The following is a 19,293-nucleotide window of genomic DNA, read 5'->3' as shown; positions in this document are numbered from 1 at the left end:
TCAATACTCTTTTACATTATTTTGTTAATAAGGCAGATATTTGGGTGCATAACCATCGCCTCTTCCTCGCGCACATGTAATTTGTCCAAATACTCTTGCCGTACAAAACCAGGAAATGGTTCGAATAGCGAAGAGGGCACGGATGCAATATCATCAAATTGGATATTGTTGTCATCCCGATCTGTTGATCAACTACATAACGCGAAACTTCTTCCAACTTCCAACCGACAAGACTCCCACGTTTGCGACCCATGGCTGCCGGACGTTTCTATGTGCTCTCCCGGTGGGTTGGGGCAGTAGCGACCCCATCAGCGTGCATCCCCAAGGTGGTGGCGCCGCTTCGTCCTCCCACGGCGTTTTGTCGTTATGCCAGCAGCAGTAGGCGTGTGGGGAGGACACGCGGAGAGCAATACGGATCCCGCAGAGATGAAGATGATGATGATGAAGACGATATCATGAAGGAGGTCGAGGACAAACTCAACGTTTTATTGGAGTAAGGCTGCTTCTGAAATGTCATATTTTCCACTTGTTATTATGAGATATGAATCATGGCCTTAAATTTTAATGATGCTATTGTCAAAGTTGAGGCATAACTCGGCTAGTCACCCACACGGGAATACGTATAAAGTTTGTTACATTGTTAAATATGACAGTAGAAATTCTGTTCATTCGATTGTTCTTTTGTTTGTATTTTGCTAGAGAGAATAAGAGGAAGCAGAAGATGATCAAATACAACAAATTGCACAGGAAGATGACACCATCAGGTGCTCCAGAGAGGACCTTGTCTTGGGAGGCCATGGAGACCATCAGGTATGCCAGGGCTGGGTATTGCCATCACCATACAATGTATAACACGATACAATATGTATCGTGAAGGGGGCCTTCAAGACGATACGCATCAGGATATTTGACATTACCGTAATTTTCGGACTATAAGTCGCGGTTTTTTTCATAGTTTGGGTGGGGGGGCGACTTATACTCAGGAGCGACTTATATACATATATGTTTTTTTTCACTTTTTTGGGCATTTTATGGCTGGTACGACTTTTCCTCCGGTGCGACTTATAGTCCGAAAATTACGGTATTTTACATTAAGAAATTCAGTATACATGTACCCAAATGATAGGTATCTAAAGCGAGAGCATCCGGACGAGTGGACAATTGGACAGCTATCTGAAGGCTTCTCAGTCAGTCCCGAAGTGATCCAGAGGGTGCTCCGCACCAAGTTCAACCCGACGCCTCACAGGAAAGCAGAGCAGGATGCAAAGGTAAGGTTGCAAAATTTTGTAAATTTTCAAAGTTTGAAAGGTTGATGGGAATTCATTAGTGAATAACCAAACTGAGGGACAAGGGAACTTAAAATATGTGCAGAAACTATTTTTTTTTATTAAGGTGATGTCCAGGCTTCAGCGTTCAGCGTTGCCTTTGGGTGAGATCAGGACAGAGCAAAGTCAATCAGCTCTGCACGCAGGCCGCTCGCCACGCCAGTTCTTGCCTACCAGAAATCCAGAAGCTGCTTTGGTTCCTGTGACTGGAAGCACAGATAAACCCTCTATCAAAGCTTCCGCTCTCGTTACCGTTCCGGTGATGCCGCCAAAATGCCACAAAGATGCCGCAGCGACAACAACATGGCCGGCACAGGACGACTCAGCCAACGCCAATCTGGCAGAGGCGGAAGACGAGACTTGGGATGGACAAGTGTTATCTGAGGAAGAGCTCGAGAAGTTTCAGGGTACTAAAGCTGAACCTGTGCTGCAGGTTGGGAATGACTTCTTTGATTGCAACGGCCATTTTTTGTACAGAATCTACTGATGCAAAAGATTTGAATGTAGTCCATCTAATAAAAGACAAGTAAAATACATTACAAGATTGCTTTGTGAATAATAAGCAGTGTTGGGCAAATTATTTCCAAAACTAATATATTTCATTTTACCATTCATACCACATTCATTGAATGTGAAAGTAATAGGTTGCTTTACATATCACATCACAAGTAGAGGAACAACAGAAATTTATTGGCAAACCCAAAGATAAAATGATACAAACAGCAGATACAAAGATTGCATATTTACAATTGACCCTTAAAAAAATCATACCTCATTTATAGATCACGAGAAGAATGCAATTGCATCGCACATCATTTTGGCCTAATCGCATCACCTCAGTCATTTGTAACTCACTGTCAAAATTAGAAATAATTCCTTCGCTAAAAAATGTTTACGTTTGTGTAGATTTGGAGTCATCCAAATCATGGTAATCCAAAAAAAGCCTGAATGTTAAAAAATGACCAGCCAATAGGCAAAAATAAATTCAAATAAGATCCACACCACCACATTAACTGCACTCTGAACATGCAAAGCACAAATAAATAGAAAAAAAGGTATGAGAGAAGTGCAAATGCCTCAAGGAGAAGGAACAAAAAAAACATTTCAATGGGACATTACATACATTGACTATTTAAACATTATGTATACAAATAGTGTCTGGAGTACTTGCCAACTGTCAAATTAAAGTTGATCTTTTGTTAGCTGATTATTTCCAAATGTGTTTGCAACTGAGCCCTTCAAAAAAATAGTTTGATTGTGATGTCACAGTGTAACTAATTTAGATAGTTCTGCTCTCATTGATTATTCTTAGAATAGTGGAGAGTTGCTACCAAGACACCCGGACACTCACTTTAACCTTGCGAAAAGAAATGAGCAACCTTCAAGACTTCATATTCTAGCCAACTGTATCAATAGTACCAACATATGAATTTACAGTATAAACTGACATTAAAGGTAAAAGGAAAACAAACTTATTTACACATCCTTATCTGTAAGCCTGTCTTGTTTTACAACATTTCCAACATTAAATTGCTCATGTTGTCCGTCATGACTAATTACCTACACAAAATCCATGGATGAGATCCCAACTCATGTTGTAGCCACCAATGAGCTGCATAGCGATTTGTTTTTGAGTACAAAACTGTTGAAAACATGACAAACAAGCTTGTGATTATAACTCCACTTTGATTTGTGCTATTAAAACTGCAAACACAGTACTGCCTTCAAGTTGTGCCATGCTAAAAGATGGTCTGTCTGTCTGTCTGTCTGCCTGGTTTGTTTGTCACGTCCGACATGAGATGTAGACTGCTGCGTTAGCTCTCTGCGCTAGCCGACAACTGGTTAGCCGCCAAATTATTTGTCATTTCCGAGTGTTTCATAGTCCAGCTTTACATTAGCAGTCCATTTGAATAAAACCAGTTTACGTTTGAAAAAGAAAGTCCTATTCAGAGTCACACATATTTTGTTAAATGTGCCGACCTTAGACCTGTTAACTAAATTCATCATGTTCAAATATTACGTAAAAGCATTGCAATTCCCTTCCAAGGTTCCTGGACCACAAAGGTTTCTGGACATCTAAGGTTCAAGAACCCAATATTCTTTTTTTTTTTTTTTTACATCAAAAGGTAAGGCTCAAAAAGCTCCAGGACATTCTAAACAGTCCATTGATTGTCTCCATGTGCCCTCTGATTGAACGGCGGCCAGTCCAAGTTGTAATCCGCCTCTCACACAATCAGCAAAAACAGACTCACCCTAACGTGACCTTATTGAGGATGAGCTCTATTTAATATACTCTTGGATAACTGATCATTATGAGAAACTTTGAGGCTTGTGGTCCAACTTGGATAGAAATTTTGCCTTGAATATTTTTTCATCTTTCATTTATCAAGCATAGCATCTGGAGCTATATTTACATCATGGACGCTACTGACATGCATGGAAATAAGTACGTACATCTTATTGCTATCAAATGGAAGCTTGGAGTTGTGCTTCTTGCTTGAAAGGTAGAAAATCTTATGCATTTCCTTCCAGATCAATTTCTCCTCACTTCTGAGCATGTACATTCATTAGCGTTAGGAAGAAGATAGCCGAGTGACACCAGAGCAAAGTTCAAGCCAAAGGAAGAAGTAGTGCGATGGTAGGAGTGTCTGTTCGCTAAAGTGCGAAGCCGGAAACTCCTCCAGAATAGATGATTTGACTGATTTTAGCTGCTACTGCAACAAGTCCTGAAATATAAAATGGGAAAAGAATTTGAGATGAAACATTAGGAAAAAATTATCAAGACTATTATCACCAAAGTGATCATGTTACTAAAACAAAATCAGAGATATGTTGATCAACACAAAGCAATTACTAGTTGCTGGCCGGGCCGCACCCACGTCAGCCTACCTCATCAGAGTCGTCGTGAAAGTCGATCTTTCCGTTGACGCGGTGGTTGCTCTCCAGTTGGTCGTCCAACCTGTCATCCACGCTCTCTGCTGTGTTTTCGTTGGCGTGTTGCTGCAGCACTGAGTATCTGTGGACCAAGAACCTGCACAGAACACAAGCTTATTCATTATTATTATAACACTTATGCAAATTCTCTCAATAAAAATATACACTCATTCCCACTAGCAGTAAATTTAACATGCATAAGACACATTTGGTACACAAGAAGAGAGTTAATTTCATGCCAACCTGCCACCACAGACGTATTTCTTGATGAAGACGACTCCGGCGGCGATGCTCAGTAGCATGATTATTATCGTTATCACAACGACGACAGATGTAGAGGAGTGGTGGCCTTGTTTCTGTAACAAAATAATAATAATAACAAAAGGAGAGGTTTTTTAGACTAACATGAGAATAAACATCACATTCTGATTAAAATTGCGTTTGTAGAGTATGAGTTAAGCAGCAAAATTCACACACTTTTATACAGCTTAGAGCGTGGCCACTTAAAATGACATCATAGTTTTAGTTGACAGTATGTTGAAAAATGGCCGCCCCTGAGATTGTGTGAAACGGGTGAATTTCGCTGCACAAAGAAAATTTGGGGGTTGACTTCCCCTTTTAAAAAATGGAGCAAAAAGACAACAGAAAAGACAAAAAAGAAGAGGAAAGAAAAACAAATGAAGGACACTTGAAAAATCAAAAAATGAAAAACCAAAAGAAAGGAAGCTAGAACCTGTACTGACCTGGATCTCCGAGTTGAGCAGATCACTCACACAATGCATACTCAGGTCAATCTCATTGCGCTCAGGAATCGTACCTCTCTCACATTTATCACCGGGGATTTTCCTGTAGCTGTGGAGAGAAAGTTGACTAGTTTTAGCATATATGACACGTGCGAGATTAAATAAGGCTACATATATTATGTAAGGAAAACTAAAAAAAAAACAAAAAAACATAATTTTGATATATCTAATTATTAGACAAACAACATTTTAGTTTAATCCTGAAATTTCATCCGAAAGCCCAATATCCCTAATTTTTTTGCGAGCAATGTAAATTCCAATGTATGAATCAAATAGATTGAACACTCGGCTCCCGACTCTAGACAAAGAAAATTTTTTTCGGTGCTGTCTGAATTGAGGTCAAACAAGGTTTTTTTACCCTTTAGTCCGCAGTTGTTCCTCTCGACCGTGCAGACAGAACTCCAGCACTTTGCCTTTCATGTCTGGCTCCTCCACACACTCGGAGCTATTCTTCTCTTTGCGGTAAAATCCAAAGTCGCTGTATCAACAAGGAAAGGACATCACAAAAGAGGCCTTGAAGCCAACAAATGCCACAGTACCTCAATGAATTCATACATTCATAAATGTTCCATTATCAAATTTAAATTTAGGCACTAAATGCTCCTAATGTAACTCATCAATGCGTCTTCCGTCTTACCAAAGGAAGTCGTCCAAAGTGCATGGGCAAGGCGTCGGCTGCGTGCTGACCAAATAATCTCGTCCGTTCCAGCAAACAGAATCCTTACGGAGACGCAGGAATGTTTCCTTGTAGCCCAGGATGCAGCCGTTGTTGGGGTCGCTGATGTTATCCGAGTGGGCCAACCACTGCACGTAATCGGCATCCGCACCTACAGAGAAAGTCAACAAACACAAAAAGTTACATCGTGGCCCCCAAATTCCCTTTTTCATGGTCAATATTCCAGTTGTATATCCGTGATTTCCACATTCTTTTCAGATTCAAAAACAGATGTGTGAATTTTTTTCATTTTGTGTGGGCATTTATCACTAGGTCACATCTGTAGATCAGCGAGCATGCACATTTAATTTTGAGAGACACAGGTTTCAGAGATTCACGTGCCCTTCCCTCTGTAATATTTGTTTACATTGTAGATGCTGGGATAGCCACAATCAAGAATGGAGCCCGCCACTCACAGTCTCTAGTGAGGAGATCCCGAAAGTCGATAGTAATGGAGATCCAATGCTGGCTGAGGATGCCGCTTTTGTAGCCCCAGATGCTGACGTTCATGGAGCGGGCGCCTGGTTCCGACGCCAGGCCGGTGAAGATGATAGGCTCCTCAGTGAATGTGTACGTGTGCCAGCACTGTCCTTCATCCGTAGAGAATCTGTTCAAGAGTGGACAAACTCAGAAAACATAAACAACATTTTTGCTACAGCATGTGACAGCAACACTTACTTGATCTTGTCCACCGGTTCATCTGGGCTGTGCTCCACAGCTACGAGCAGCCCACCCGAGTCCAGAATGGCATAATGATGCGGGCCGTCCAGTGCCTTCATCCATGTATAGCCTCCGTCATCAGACACGAACACGTCGGGGGTCATCGCAGAGACGGAATCGCCGACACTCCCTGCGAAGATGAGCGCATAAATGTCCATTCGAGCATCAAAAATCAAATATGTGATCAATCAAATTTTGAAAGTGTAATTACCATGAGCTAATATTAAGCCCACAGCATTTGGTTCGCTCAGGGGCAGCATAGGGACATTGAGCTTCAATGCGGTACTGTATGACGCATGGATGTGGAGATGGCACTGTTCCAACAGAGACAAAGTAGCATTAATACACGGGAAGAGGACCTCCAAAATCCACTGTGACTGCTGAAATTAAATCAAACATATGTAAATACAGTCAAGAGTCAGCGATATTGGCAAACTCGCCAAATTGGCCAGTTTTTCTGTAGAACACAAACTATTAGCTCAAAAAAAGATTTGATCTTAACTGGAAATGCTAATAATCCTTTCTACTGCCTCAACAAAAATGTCAAGAATGAAAAAAGTTTGTGCATTATAATAACTCAACAGGTATTGAGCTCAAGCCAGAGCTCAGCGCCCCCGTTCTGTTAACATTTTGAAAGGTTTTTCAATGGGGGTATAATCTCCTTTTTATTGAAAATAACTTTTGGAAATGAAAAACCTTTATTCCCCTCACCATAAAAAGGCTTACCTTTCGTGAGTCACACTTGCTGTTGGCAGGCTTATGCAAGTAAGTCCACTCCCCTCCCATGTCACGGGTCACGACAGACCTCACAGTCTTGTCTGAAACAACATGCATGTATGCACATTTTGAAATATGATGTCATTTGGTCATTGTTTTGCAGACCCCATTAAGCTACGGCTCAGGGACCCTTGTTTGAGACACGTGATGAGAGCTACCTTTATCCAGGACGCTGGTGGTAAAAACTCCTCGCAGAGAGGTGATGTTGGTGAAGTCAGTGTCGCCCCCTGTGGTGGTGTAAAGGTGGTTCTCCAGTGACTTGGAGAAGACGGTGCCCCGGTCATCTGAGACGTAAATGGTGCCGAGGCCATCATCTGAAGAAACATATACAGGTAATGTAACCATCACCTGTTGTTAAGATAAAAGTGCCAGGTTACTGGACCGACCTTCCGGCTCATCCACGTGCATGAAAACCATATCATCGCTCGCTCCCAAGATGGAATAGAACTGCTCGAGACCGATGGCAGGCAATTGGGCCATGTTCCAAGTGTCGCCTTGGTCCACCGACACGTGGAGCATCCTCTCAGTGGCCTGCAAAGTAACACCAGAGCTGACATGAGTTGAGAACAATACACAGACCAGCAAGGATGGTCCAACATCTATTAGGTCCCAAAAGGCAAGAAGTGAATCTTAGTGAAAAGGTCCCGTTTGACCATGACATCACACACACACTTCCATCTTTTTATTTAACATTTATGTGCAATCATTTTCATTTTATAATAATAATTATTATTATTATTAGCCGCATACCAACCTTGCCTGTCATCACAGAAGCAAACAGGAAGCGACCGCCGAGGCCGAAAGAGTAGATCTTAGTAGCGACGGCCTTGATTGTTTTCCCGAAATTAGTCGTCCTCATGAGTTCCAGTGCTCCGTGATCATCTGAATAACACAAAAGGGGCAATTTAGTCATGAAAACTGTACACTAGCAACAACTGGTAGCAGTGAGGCATTAATGAAGTGTTTAATCATTGACGGTTTGGAACACTTACTACAGGATCCATTGCGAATGGCAGAAAAAAAGATGGTATTTTCTGTCCCCCTGGAATTAAAGGAGAAACAGGCTTTTAATTAAGCATGATAAAAGTGTGCTGCAGCAAGGAAGAAATGGTTGTGAGTTTATTTAGACAAATAGAACACGGCATGGCTCGAGACGGGCCCTTCCTAAATATTTGTTTTTGACTGTTGCTGTGTGTACAAGGAAGTGCCTCTAAAAAACAAGTCAAGTTTGCTTGCCAGGTGACTTTTACTGCAGAGGTGGAGCCGCTGGAGCGGCAAGGAAAACCCCCCAGGAGAATTGACGTGAACTTGTTTGTCTCACATTAGTAATGAGAGTCATCAAGTTGGATTAACTAGGGCATGAACTACATCTTATATATCAACAGTTCTGTGTACAAGAAAGTGAATAGAACAGCACTTTTGAACATGTTTACTTCTGCCACATCCAAATGAACAGAAAATGAAAGTTAACATATTATGCTGGACTTTGGAATGTGCTGTGTCCCAATTGTTTGAGTAACTTTCCAACCATCAAATGTGAAATTAAACAACCAAGGCAATGTTTTGTTAGCGGCCTATTTTCAAAAATGATCTGGAAAATTTTTGGACTATTTGTGAGTAAAGTGAGTTGGCTTATTGACAAAATGCAAGTCTCTCACCATTTCACCAAGCACACAGAGTTGTTGTAGATCTTTTTCCAATTGCGGCCAAAATCTTCAGTCAGCCACAGCTCTTTCTGAGGACCAAAAAAAAAACAACAGCAAGTTGAAGAGCGATGAACCTTAACAAACTTGGACTGTGTTAATAAATGTACTCTGTGTCAACACTTGACTGATTATTGACAAGCAGAAGTTATTGCTGGCGCCGCAATAAAAAAAGAAGGTAGGTCAGAGATCCCAAATTAATTAGGTCAAGTTTTAATCCATACATGTTGAACGATATATTTTGGATTTTTTCACAGTTACAAAACGTTCTCAGGCGTCAATGTCTTCTTTAAACCAGGTGACTATTGTTTGCTTACTTTGTCGCTGAGGCCCAGCAGCACGTTGGAATTCTCAGGATTGTACGAGAGGACCGAGTGTTGGTTGAAGGGCAGCTCCTGGTGGGTGAAACGCTTTCCAAAGTCGCTTGAGACAAAGACCCGAGAGCGGTGAAAACCGGACACCTCGCCAGTCAAGATAACCTGCCGCAGTGCGGGACAGAATCCAGATTGGTGAATCCAAAAAGGTTTAACACGGGCTACAAGTGCACTTGACTCACTTTTCCAGAATTCTCAGGGCCAGTAGCAATGCCAAACTCTGATCGAATGAAGGTGTTGTTAATGAGGTCGGTGACATCCTCGAAGGATTTACCGTAGTCCTCGCTGGAAGAAATGACATCAGTGTCAAATCAGAGAGCAACTCGCCATGTCTGACATTAGAAGGGACAGCGCCACAAATACCTTCGATAGAGTTTAGATTGTCCTAGGTTGATCATAAAGAAGGGAACATGAAATGTAGTCAAAGCTAGGATGACCTGTCACAAGAAGGAGACATAGAATGGATTAAAGCTGTGTGATTAATTTATTTTATCCATTAATTTGAGTTCAGTTGTTAGGTAGCTTATTTCTTGACGTTGATTAATGCTTTGATGGCGATTGAACAAATTTGCTGAGCAACTTTTCTGATCCCTCTAGTGACCATTTTTCAAAAGAAAAGACGAGCGACTTATTCCCACGAAGAAACAGACAAGTCATTAAGCTATCAACATTGACTGAGTCTTTTGTAAACTAACTTTGCTATGTTCGTAGCCATGTTGTTCATGCTAGCAATGCACGGCAGAAGGCCATTCTTTTAACCACTGTATGTAAACCACCAAAAAATAGATTAAATTAAAATCTACGCGAACTAATCTATACAAATCTGATAAATGTTAGAGTTATACGTATGACAGTTAATAATGTTCAAAAGTTCCTTAAAACATTGCATGGATTTTATGACTGACTCTTTGGAGGAAATTTTGCTTTGAACGTGGACTCTCAAGGTAGCACTGGATCGTCGGGCAAATAATATAATAATATACAAGCTACACACAGTACAAAAATAATAATTTGAGATGTGAGACTTACCCCCGTGCCATCTCCAACCCAAGCCAGTGACACTGATCCACTCAGGTCATTGAAAGTATGCTAAAAAACAAAAAACATGTTTTCAGACCAAAACAGAAATGAACAGGAACAGGGCCTCAAAGCCTCTTTTTTAGAACTTTTCCTCTGAATTATCCAGGTTAGTGACACTATAACAAGTTCCAACTGGTGTAAATATTCAGGTTAACTTAAATATTCCACACAAGACACTATTGTGCACGCACATATTCAAGGTTGCCTGAGGAGATGGTGCAAGGGATGCAAGTGGCGACGGACTGGGCTTTAGCACAATTGCGCAGTTTCCTGGCCCAACCAACTGCTTCGTTCCTCATCATCTCCAAGAGTTTTTAAACCATCGCATACATACACGCTTTGTGGTCATAGATGGTGTTCATAGTAATGTTTCATATTTGGGGGGTTTCTAATGTCATTGTTAGGAAAGGAAAATCCGACTAGAACATCTGAAAATTATTTGGGGCTAATCAGAGGCACTTTACATGCTGACCCCCATTTAACCTGAGTTCGAATGTAATTTGTAATTTAAAAAGTGTGCACGTTTGTGCAAATATATTAGCTCGCTAAATTGTTATTTTTTCTTGTGCGCCTTTAATAAATTCATGTACATGTTAAATATCAAATGTTTCCAACGTAAATAAATGACTGCTTTTGAAATGTTTAAATAGGAACCACGACTGTTGAATGTCTTCAAACCGGAAATTAACTAATTAACTAATAACTAGCACACAGTCGGTCACAAGGCCACTCACTTCCTTGTGCTCCTTTCCAGTCAGGCAGATAGTTTAGAGCAGGATTCACTAACATGGCCCCCATGTATCCCCCAAGAACAAGATCTGTGACTTTAAATAAATTAACAATTAATTATTAACAATATTATATACTATGAAGATTATTCAAGATCATTTGAGCAAATGTGTTATTTCAAAAATGTTTATTTGATAACCTTCCCAAAAAGTAGCTCTCAGCTTCAAAAAGGTTTCGAGCAAAATACGCAACGTAGATCACTGGAACAACCAACAACAGAACGCCAAAGAGGCAAAACCGGTTGAGAGCAGTGCAGCGAGTATAGCGGGTTACATTTTCCCAACATTGTACACCAACGATACAATTGTTGAGATGAAATCTTGCACAAATAATTTGAGACATGCGACACAGGAACACATTATGCACCTCAGATAAATAATTCTTCCTTTTTGCTGTTCAAGAGGAACAAACAGGAGAGTTCATATGGGGCCATTTGGCCCACAACACAACAGAAGGCTAAATGACAAGCAAATGCTTTGTAGCCATTCCATGGCATCACATCATCACATCATTGTTGTAGTGATGTTGAGCAAAAAGGTTTGGCACAACAAAAGGTGGACCATTTCCAGAACTGACATATTTTTGCAAACAACAGACAAATAGGTCAGATATAAGGAGGACGGTTTTGACAGTTTGTACAAAAAGATGGGAGGAGCTTCATTTAGTCAGGCTATAACGAGCCCGAGAAATAGTTAAGGTTCTTAATAGCGATAGCTATATTTTATTCCATCTGCAATACAGCCACCATTTTAAGGTCAATTAGTAGCTGAGATCCAGGAAGGCTAAATTAGACATTGGTGAATTGATTTGATACAGTGCAAAATATATATATATATTTCACCCATACAGTTTTACACCTGCAATCCAGTCACCTTTTTAAAACCAATTGGTCTTCCTGCTATTTGACAAACTTTATCAGTATTGCGATACAGCTATATAGTCCAACCAACAGTGTTCGGCACCTCTATTTCAGCCACCATTTGAGGGGCCAATTGTGTAAATGGACATTCTGTTATTGAATCAATCATGTCGCCATTTAATGTTCCTGAACCTTCGCTTCCATGGCAAACATTTTGCGATATGAATACAATATGATGGTTTGCAATATAGATATTTTTGATAACCCTTGTGATCATCACCTGCATTTCAGACAACAATTAAGTGGTGTACAATTGTACATGCACCTGAGCAGCTATTTTACGGATTTCGCTGTACTGCCATATTGCGTTACCCACGCATTCCGTTCGACACCTGCGATCCAGCCGCAGTTACAGGGCCAATTAGTTTACCTGCCTACCTGGGCCGTCCACAGTGTAACTGGAGCGCGGCTGGTAACTTACACGGTGCGTGTTGTTGCCCAACTTGGCCTCATATCCTTGAAGAGCGTCGCAAGAGGCGTCCGCCGGGGCGCTCCTTTTCCTCACACCGTGACGCCAACGGGCGAACGCGGATTGCTTGGCTCGGTTCGAATCCCGTAAAAGTGTCCGTCCGGAGGCTTTGTTAATATCCAGGAGGAAATCCGTACAGGCTGACAGAGTTAAAAGGGAAAGCAGCAAGAAGCAGCGAAACGAAAGTCCCATTCTTGTCGCCACTGTAGCTAAACAATCATATATTGAAAAAAATAAGATAATAAAACCGTGTATAATAAATAAGTAAAATTCAAGCCTCGCTGATAAAATTGAAGGTCGATACAGGCTGTGGTGGTGCGGATGAAAGCCACAACAAAAAACGCCTTTGACAGTTGTAAATTCACGATTTGAAAGGAGTCAGATGGGGCCAGAAATTAACAAAATAATGTAATCAATATATTTTAAAAAATAATTGACGGAAGAAGCTCAACTCCGAAGACTGTGGATGATCCACTTGACACCAAGCGGGTAGGCAATATAGTGCCTGATGCCTCTGTACCTCCGCGCACCTAGAAGCTAGGACGTAATTGGCTGGCATATCATGTGGCTCCACCCTTTTCTCTATTTGATTGGTTGGTTCTAGATTGGGGGCGGTGTCTTTATCAGGATGTAACAATAGACAATGCTGTCAAGAGACTTCCAGGGTCGGTTGAGAGCAAAGCTGTCGTGTTTATAAAGCAAAATAAAACAAAGCTCATACTTTCATCCTAAACTCACGACCTCAACTCTTTAATGTTAGTCAACTGTTCTGACCGGTTATCATTTCCATTTTAATTTTAAATACTGGCAAATGAGTAGGTTTTCACATCAGCTTCACACACCTGATTTTTCTTTTGGGGGACGTCCGGGTGCCGCCTTATCTTTTTTTGTGGACCATGCAAGTTGGGTATTTTTCTGCAGATTTTGTTGTACTCCCCCCCCCCCCCCCCACACACACACACACGCATAAAAAAAAAACATGCATGAGGTTGATCGTAGACTAAATTATCCAGAGTTAAGAAGGATTGCTCTAATAAATCACTTTGGACAACTAAAAATAGTTAGGGTAACAATGGCACAGTTACAGAATTTCCAAGGTCACAGAACGGGTCAATTATGTTTTTGGGGGGCAGGGGGAGAACAACATGCCTTGCCAATCCAGTCCTGGATTAAAATTCAGATTTGTGAAAAATATATATTTGATAATGTATGTATCACTGATTGTGTGTGTGAGTGTGCATGATTAAATAATGTGTGCATGTGACGATGGGGCAAAGAGTTCGCACAAACCCATGACTGCTAGTCATGTGTGTGACAGGGCAACAAACTCTTCATATCCTCTGTTTCAAATGGCAAGAAAGTTATAAACTAAATAGATCATGTAAATGTAATAAATCTCTTGTAGTGTCTGATATTACCATGTAATCCCATCGCAAATGTGCTTCAGAGGATAAATGCAAGGATTTGGCAAGGAAGGAAGGAGCAGATAATGTTCTCTCTCTCTCTCCAAGTTATTTGATTATGCTCTTGTTGACTCGCTGGGCAGCAAAACCAGTCTGACACGTTGTCATCATGCACAGCAGCGAAAATAAAATAAAAAAACCTGCCTAAATTAAAAAGTGGCAGAACAAGTTTGCTGAATTTTAAGGCTTTCACAAACTTCATGCTTTGCATGCCTTGCATCTCGATATACTGGTATACATTTCTTGTCTTAATGCAGACATGTTTATATTTAATGGTGATCATTTGTTGAACACAGTATGAATCCCAGTGGAGTCACTTTTAAACCAGAATTTTCTGTGTGAGTTTGCCTCTGGCTAATAGCTTGGCTTCAAATATCAAATAACATGTTCTACGAGAGTTCAGTGCAAAATATGCTTGATAGATATTAATCACTGTACTGGACAAAATATCCTTGTTCATCTACGTCATTGACGTTAAGTGACAGGGTGGTTAATTAAATGCTCTTGCATTAGATGGAATAAGTTATAATAAACTCGTGTATCCGCCTATTGTCAATCATGCAAGGCGAACATTTCACACCGATAGAGCACATTTTGAAATTTTGAGGACAAATTCATTCAATCATTTGTTCCACTTCCCTTATAGAAAAAGAAACTGACGGTGACATTCAAAACAAGTTTTGAACTTTTTTCTTTTGCATTTCTGGGATTTGCTTTTTTTCTGCTCTTTCCTCTTTCATTTTTGTGCTCTACTTGCTCCTTCCCTGAAATTTCACAAGCAAATTCAAAGGTATCTCAATCTCGTGTACAGATAAGTAGCCTCCAGGTTTAAGTGAACACAATTTTGCTTGAATGGGGTAAAAACTGCTTGACTTTGCCACATCTAATATGGTGTCGATGTCGACATCATAAGTATGACGATCGCGTCCTGACGCGTTATAATAAATCCCACTGACGTTCTCGGCATAGACACGCCCTTCTAAAATGTGATTGGCTGTTGCATCCAGGCAGGATACGCCCAATGAAACCATTATGGTATATGAGATAACTTAGTAAAAATTAAAACAATCAAGTCGGTAAGTGTGATTCATTATAACCCCGCCACTTCGTCACTCTGAAGTCGCAAAATGCCTTTCCTGGCCTTAAATGAATGCAGTAGGGCGTGTCCTACCTAGAACTGCAGTGGGATTCACAACGCCTTGACACATTTCGGTGCACGTCACTGGTCACGTGTTCGACACTCTTCCTCTAGCTGAAGTTGAAGAGAAAGTTTTGACAAGCTCACAGGAGGAGAATAAAAACTAGCGCTCAGAATTCACGACAATTTCCTGTGGGGAAACGATGGAATCTGTTGCCCAGGTAACAATAATTACCACACAGCACTATAAGTCCAACAAATACGCCTTCAAGTAACTTCTGCTCTTTCTCGATGATCTCTTAGAAAGTGTTGTCTTCGACATTTTCTCTCGACTTGGGTCCCCTCAAAGAGCCTCTGGCGTTTATCCGATTGCTCGAATGGGTAAGTTTTAGTTGTCGCCATATGCCTAAATGAATCGCTCGTGATTCCTTCTTTCTCGCTCGCGACAAAATCAGCTTGCAAACAGATTTTTTCGCTGATCTTGTGACTGCAAAATGACTTTGAAGCCATTACATGAGCTAAAAGCATTAAAAACATCAGCAAAGTGGAATGACGTACGTTTACATCTTGTCCACTTCCGTGATGCCGCGCGCTAATTAGCTGGTTTAATGTCTGCTAGCATACTAAACTATTCCCAATAGTTAGATATCGCTGTTAATTCAGCGTTGCATAAATTCCGCCTAGCAGTCTACCCATGCATTTCTTTCATAAAGGAAATTCCTGTATTTAAACTTTTTTTGAGGTTAGAGAACCCCCTTTATTCGCGGGGAAAGGAACCGGGCTGGCCCGTGACTGGCGAAAATCCGCGAATAGAGTGTTTCAACGTCTTCAGATGCACTGCATGCGTCCATTATGAAAGTCAAGATCCTTTGCAACAGTAGTTCACTAGTTATTGTTTGACTAAGCAAGAAGGATGCTTGGGGATAGTGAGTTTTAAGGGTTTCTGCCCCCATTCTATTGGCTGAATACAAGTTTGATGTTACCAAAAATCAAGTATGAAAAAAAAACTGGCGATTGCACGATTATTATTGAATAAAAAGTGCCACAACTATTATATTTTTATAATAGGGTCTGCTGCATTTTTAGGAAATTGTCAAGTGACCTTGAGGCATGTGTATAGTGTCTCGCAAGGTTAAAAATAAAAATAAGTAATTTGGGGCATGTATGGATTTCCTGTCTATTAACAACTGTGTGTGTCTGTGTGTGATTGTGATTGCAGGTGTTTGCAATATTTGCCTTTGCCACAACTGGAGGCTACAGCGGCACGACCAGCGTCAACGTCCAGTGCCTTGGCAGCCAGATTCAAGAAATACATGCAAATTTCAACTACCCGTTTAGGTGAGCACGGCCAATCATGCCATCGTTCATTCGGGTTTCTCGAGTAAAGGGTGAATTAATCTGCTTAATTCTTATTCCACCAAAGTAATAGAAATATGCTTAGAAAAGTAGGGACACACAGGACATATTGCAAGAACATTTTGGTTGTCATATTTGTGACATTTTTGTTTAGTAATGAGTATTTATATATTTTCTTAATAGAAAATGTGTGCTTTTGCATTCTCGCCCTTATTTCTTTCCTGTCTTTACGCAGGTTGATGGAACATCCTTATGATGTTCCCACCTGTGTTGCAAATCAAACCAAGCCTGTGGTGCGCTACCTGACTGGAGATTACGCATCTTCGGCACAATTTTACGTTTCTATCGGAGTGTTGGCGTTTTTGTACAGCACCGCCTCCCTCATCTTCTATTTAGGCTTCCAGCATCTGTACAGAGGATCTAGTCGTGGCCCAATTGTGGTACGTTTGTAAGGGTTTGCATTTCACACGCTCACGATAAACGTTTTCCACCAACTCTTTCAAGGAGTCATATTGTGCAAATTATATACATTTACAATTTGAAAGGCACATCTGTGAACGTGACCCATCAATTATGAAATTAAACAATCAAGTCAGTCTTTAGTTTTCACAGTTTGTCACTTTTTCTTTGTTATGCTCCTACTTTATTCCAGAATAGATTAAATATTTTTCTCCCTATTAATTTTACACAGAACAGTAATGGCATGTTTTTAAGGTTTTTGCACATGTATAAGAAATAAACTCTTATACATCTTATACACACAGGAAAGCAAGCCAGGAAAAAGTTAGCTTTAGATGGCCAGTGTGAAAAAGGCTTCACAGATCAGCGTAAATGAAATGTTGGCTGTCACGGCAGCTGACGGCACCAGGCTGCTTTTAAATTCTGTTTCACACTGAAAGCATGTGACTGTGCCTGTGTACAGTACATTTATGATTAAAATTTTAGACTGATCAGAAATGATTCGTTTTTCTGACTTGTGTGAGGAAATCTGCCAGAACTGTTTAGCACTGGTGTCGGGTGGACTTCTTCTTGTACTTCCAAAATCTTAATTTTGTCAGGAGAAAGCCCACATATTTGTTTAGTCATCAACATGATATTGTCAAAGAGCACCCGCCGTTATCAACACTTTAAATTATCCAAATGTGTGGCAATTGAAATCACCACCAAAAATGATTGAATGACTCTTTTGCTTGTAAAAGGACCTGCTGCTGACTACGGCCTTTGCATTCATGTGGCTGGCTTCCTCCTCCGCTTGGGCCAAAGGCTTGTCTGACGTCAAGTGGTCCACCAGTCCTTCCACCATTCTGACGCTTCTCACAGTGTGCAAGGATGCTAACAAGTGCACGGCTGGCGCCACGCCTCACATGGGCCGACTCAACGCCTCGGTGGTAAGTGCACATCCGTGAAGCGTCACAAAAGTCAAATATAAAAAGCAAAACATGATGTCCACCCATATTAACCTCCGCTCCTCTTTTTGTGTGTGTGCAGATTTTTGGTTTCCTTAACTTCATCTTGTGGGGTGGCAACTGCTGGTTCATTTATAAGGAAACTCCTTTCCATAAGTCAAACGTACCGCCCGCTGCAGATGCTGAGGGCACTGCCCCACCGATGTAACTCCTCATCCTGTAATTGTTGAGTGGCATGTCTGCTTGTCATGAAGTGACAAGGTGGTGAATGACAGCTGCAGGTTAGAAGATATGCAGTTGTTAGGTCTAACATTTACACTGCAAGTTTAAGTTCCCTTGTTTGTTTAGTGCCTATATATAGCCAGTGTTTTTGGACTAATCATAATAACAAATGTTGACGCCATGCTCTTCTGAATTACATGGTGTAGAGAAAAAAAAAAGGTTTGAATTTGTCCATCTTTCCTGGCTACCTATTTCCTGCAGGAGCCAATTTGTTTTGTAGAACTGATGCCAGGAGATGTTTTTTTTTTTTTTTGCAAGGGGTGCTCTTGAGTACATTTGCAGCCTTTTAAACTGCACAATTGTCAAGATTCATGCAAACCTTTGAAATGGTTTTACTCCCCTGTAAGAGGACTAGTCTGTATATTTAAAATAGAACATTTAAAAGTCAATAGGTAGAATAACCCGGACCCTTATTTTGTATGCTTAAGTTTGTGTGGACTCTTATAGTAATAATAATTCTAAAGAATAATACTATTAGTGCTGCACTTGGATTGCTCTGTCAAATTGCCAAAAATGATTCTTTAAGAATTGTGTTTCCTGCTTAAATGCTTGAGAGAAGGAGTTCAAAAGTGGGCATGTTTTTTTGTTTGTGTGTTTAATTGCATTTTCCCCTCTGTCACCCTACATGGCATCATTTTGCTATTCTCATTTTTTTTATTAATGTTTACGCAAACTGTTGCAGATGTTTTTTCCCCTCATCGCTTTGTCTTGAATTATTGTTGGTGTGAAAAGAAGACTCATCATAAAGGTCCAGTAGTATTTCAGTGAATAACAGGAAGTGTTTTCACTCATAACTTCTACTTCGTTACAAAATGGACAGTGCAGTACATATTGTCATCTGGCTTTGTACTGGTTACATTCTGCACAAATCATTGTAAATATCTGCACATTCAATAAAGCCTATGGTGTCCATAGTTGTTGTTTTATTAATAAACCCAAGTGTTGACTGTAAAGTGTAAGTAGCCTTATTGTCCCTTTAACTACACCATGCAACACAGTGTCAAGTTGAGAAAAAAAACCTAACATTGCCAAGAACTTAC

At 40.6% G+C, this 19,293-nt stretch overlaps 3 protein-coding genes across 4 annotated transcripts; 2 read left to right on the top strand and 1 right to left on the bottom strand.

The window, feature by feature from the left end:
* The first annotated feature begins 107 nt into the window (after positions 1–107).
* Positions 108–1,887, top strand: ngrn (neugrin, neurite outgrowth associated). Its single transcript, XM_037270934.1, has 4 exons — positions 108–493; positions 700–810; positions 1,127–1,268; positions 1,393–1,887. The coding sequence occupies exons 1-4, from the start codon at positions 252–254 to the stop codon at positions 1,810–1,812; spliced, it is 915 nt and encodes a 304-aa protein (XP_037126829.1). The 5' UTR covers positions 108–251; the 3' UTR covers positions 1,813–1,887.
* A 1,515-nt stretch (positions 1,888–3,402) lies between these two features.
* Positions 3,403–13,117, bottom strand: sort1b (sortilin 1b). 2 transcript variants are annotated; one of them, XM_037270683.1, is made up of 20 exons: positions 12,561–13,117; positions 10,381–10,440; positions 9,715–9,788; positions 9,534–9,636; positions 9,295–9,456; positions 8,933–9,009; positions 8,267–8,316; positions 8,029–8,156; positions 7,661–7,805; positions 7,433–7,588; positions 7,224–7,315; positions 6,709–6,811; positions 6,456–6,627; positions 6,194–6,384; positions 5,700–5,889; positions 5,421–5,540; positions 5,003–5,111; positions 4,503–4,615; positions 4,215–4,356; positions 3,403–4,051 (listed from the first exon to the last, which is right to left on the bottom strand). In XM_037270683.1, exons 1-20 carry the CDS (start codon positions 12,798–12,800, stop codon positions 4,037–4,039), a joined length of 2,442 nt encoding a protein of 813 aa, XP_037126578.1. In that variant the 5' UTR covers positions 12,801–13,117; the 3' UTR covers positions 3,403–4,036. The 2 variants fall into 2 exon arrangements, with proteins under 2 accessions (XP_037126578.1, XP_037126570.1); XM_037270675.1 differs by having other exon boundaries at positions 6,709–6,818; positions 7,225–7,315.
* A 2,141-nt stretch (positions 13,118–15,258) lies between these two features.
* sypl2b (synaptophysin-like 2b) lies at positions 15,259–19,206 on the top strand. Its single transcript, XM_037270962.1, has 6 exons — positions 15,259–15,430; positions 15,513–15,590; positions 16,429–16,547; positions 16,801–17,005; positions 17,765–17,953; positions 18,054–19,206. Exons 1-6 carry the CDS (start codon positions 15,413–15,415, stop codon positions 18,177–18,179), a joined length of 735 nt encoding a protein of 244 aa, XP_037126857.1. The 5' UTR covers positions 15,259–15,412; the 3' UTR covers positions 18,180–19,206.
* Positions 19,207–19,293: the final 87 nt, after the last annotated feature.

The sequence above is a fragment of the Syngnathus acus genome, chromosome 2 (genome assembly GCF_901709675.1).
Source record: "Syngnathus acus chromosome 2, fSynAcu1.2, whole genome shotgun sequence".
Classification (NCBI taxonomy): Eukaryota; Metazoa; Chordata; class Actinopteri; order Syngnathiformes; family Syngnathidae; genus Syngnathus; species Syngnathus acus.
This window is presented reverse-complemented; position numbering and strand designations above follow the sequence as displayed.